Here is a 2,147-nt window from a genome sequence, read left to right as displayed (position 1 = left end):
CGAGTAGAGCTGATAATGAGGGTTCAGCTAGGCCACCAGTACAGTGTTGGGGTTGTGGCGGGCCACACTATATTAAAAATTTCCCTCACTGAAAGGAAAGTGATCAGGTGTCCCAGGTTTATGAAGCCTCCACAGTGGGAGACGTGGCTCGGTCCATACCCAGAATAAATGCTGCCCTCGAGGATCGTCAAGCTGATTACCAGCCAACAATGATAGAATTTGAAGGTAAGATTTTTGATCGAACTATTTCCATTTTAGTAGACCCAGGAGCTACCTTAAGCTATGTTAGTCCCAAAGTTGTGGAAAATTGTAGTTTGCAAACCATTAAGTTTAAGAATCCATGGTTAGTACAGCTTGCAACCGGGGGTAAAAGACGAGTGCTGGCTAAGGTCAGCAACTTCCCATTAAGGATAGTCGGTCACACAGTGATGACAGAATTGAATGTACTCCCTCTCGGTTCATATGATGTGCTGATCGGGATGGATTGGCTGGAAAGGCAGTGGTCTATAATAAACTGCAAGACAAAAACAATTTCTTATCGGGACGAACTGGGAAATGGAAAGGAAATTCAGGGTATCCTGAAACCAGTGCAGATCCAGCCAATTACAGCCTCACAGCTAGCTAAAAGCATCAGGAAAAAATGTCAAATATATGCAGTACAAGTAGGATATGCCAAATCTGAAGATAAAATTGCTGCTATGGGAAGCATACCAGTAGTGCGAGATTTTACAGATGTATTTCCCGAAGAAGTACCAGGGTTTCCGCCCAAAAGAGATTTAGATTTTACCATAGAATTGGTACCCGATGCAGCCCCCGTGTCCCGAGCACCATACCGAATGAGTGTGCCGGAATTAACAGAGTTAAAAATGCAGCTGCAAGAGCTGTTAGACAAGAAGTATATCCGTCCCAGCGTATCCCCTTGGGGAGCCCTTGTACTGTTTGTTAGAAAAAGGACGGAACCCTCCGTATGTGCATCGATTATAGACAGCTGAATAAATTGACAGTTAAAAATAAATATCCACTACCCCGCATTGATGAACTGTTTGATCAAGTGAAAGGGGCGACAATCTTTTCAAAGATCGATTTGAGGTCTGGTTATCATCAAATCAGAATTAAGGAGGAGGACATAGCCAAAACAGCTTTTCGAACCCGTTACGGGCATTACGAGTTTGTGGTACTGCCTTTCGGGTCAACCAATGCACCTGCGACATTTATGTGCCTGATGAATAGTGTATTTCATCAGTACTTCGACAATTTCGTATTAATTTTTATTGATGATATACTTATATACTCTCAGAATATTAAAGAGCATGAGGAGCATCTTAGACTCGTGTTACAGACACTACGGGAACATCAGCTATATGTTAAATTTAGCAAATGCGATTTTTATAAAGAGCAGATCCAGTATTTGGGGCATATCATCACTAAGGAAGGCATTGCTATGGACCCTGAAAAGATCAAAACCATAATGGAATGGCCAACACCAAAGGACGTGGCAGATATCAGGTCTTTCATGGGGCTGGCTGGATATTATAGACGGTTCGTGGAAGGCTTCTCCAGGATTGCATACCCTATCACCTCCTTGCAGAAGAAAGGAAAAATATTTAAGTGGACAGCAGAATGTCAATGGAGCTTTGAACAGCTCAAATACCTGCTCACCACTGCACCTGTGCTGAGTATTGCAGACCCGGAAAAAGATTACGTAGTCTGCACAGATGCAAGCAAAGAGGGTGTAGGTGGGGTGCTGATGCAGGAAGGGAAAGTGATCGCGTATGAATCCAGAAAATTGAAAGAACATGAGCAGAAGTATTCTGCCTATGATCTGGAACTAACTGCTGTAGTACATGCACTAAAAATGTGGCGCCATTATTTGGTGGGAAGAAATTTTTTATTGATGACAGATCACCATAGCTTAACTAGCTACTTTAGTCAACCAACTTTAAACGCTAGGCAAGCTAGGTGGGTGGACTTTTTGGGCGGTTTTGATTTTGAAATCAAACACCTAAAAGGAAAAGAAAACCAGGTGGCCGATGCACTGAGCCGAAAGGTGCATTGTCTTTATGAAATTGGCATTAGTGAAGGACAATCTACCCTTGGCAAATAAATTAAAGAGGCTGCTGAACAAGATCAAATCTACCAACAAAAGA

At 42.6% G+C, this 2,147-nt stretch overlaps 1 protein-coding gene across 1 annotated transcript; it reads left to right on the top strand.

The window, feature by feature from the left end:
• The first annotated feature begins 428 nt into the window (after positions 1-428).
• On the top strand, positions 429-992 carry LOC149167061 (uncharacterized). The gene has a single exon (XM_089430349.1). It carries the CDS (start codon positions 429-431, stop codon positions 990-992), a length of 564 nt encoding a protein of 187 aa, XP_089286475.1.
• The last annotated feature ends 1,155 nt before the right edge of the window (positions 993-2,147 follow it).

The sequence above is a fragment of the Pinus tabuliformis genome, chromosome 5_1 (genome assembly GCF_031772625.1).
Source record: "Pinus tabuliformis cultivar Carrire ecotype Pingquan chromosome 5_1, CPIR1, whole genome shotgun sequence".
Lineage (NCBI taxonomy): Eukaryota > Viridiplantae > Streptophyta > Pinopsida > Pinales > Pinaceae > Pinus > Pinus tabuliformis.
This window is presented reverse-complemented; position numbering and strand designations above follow the sequence as displayed.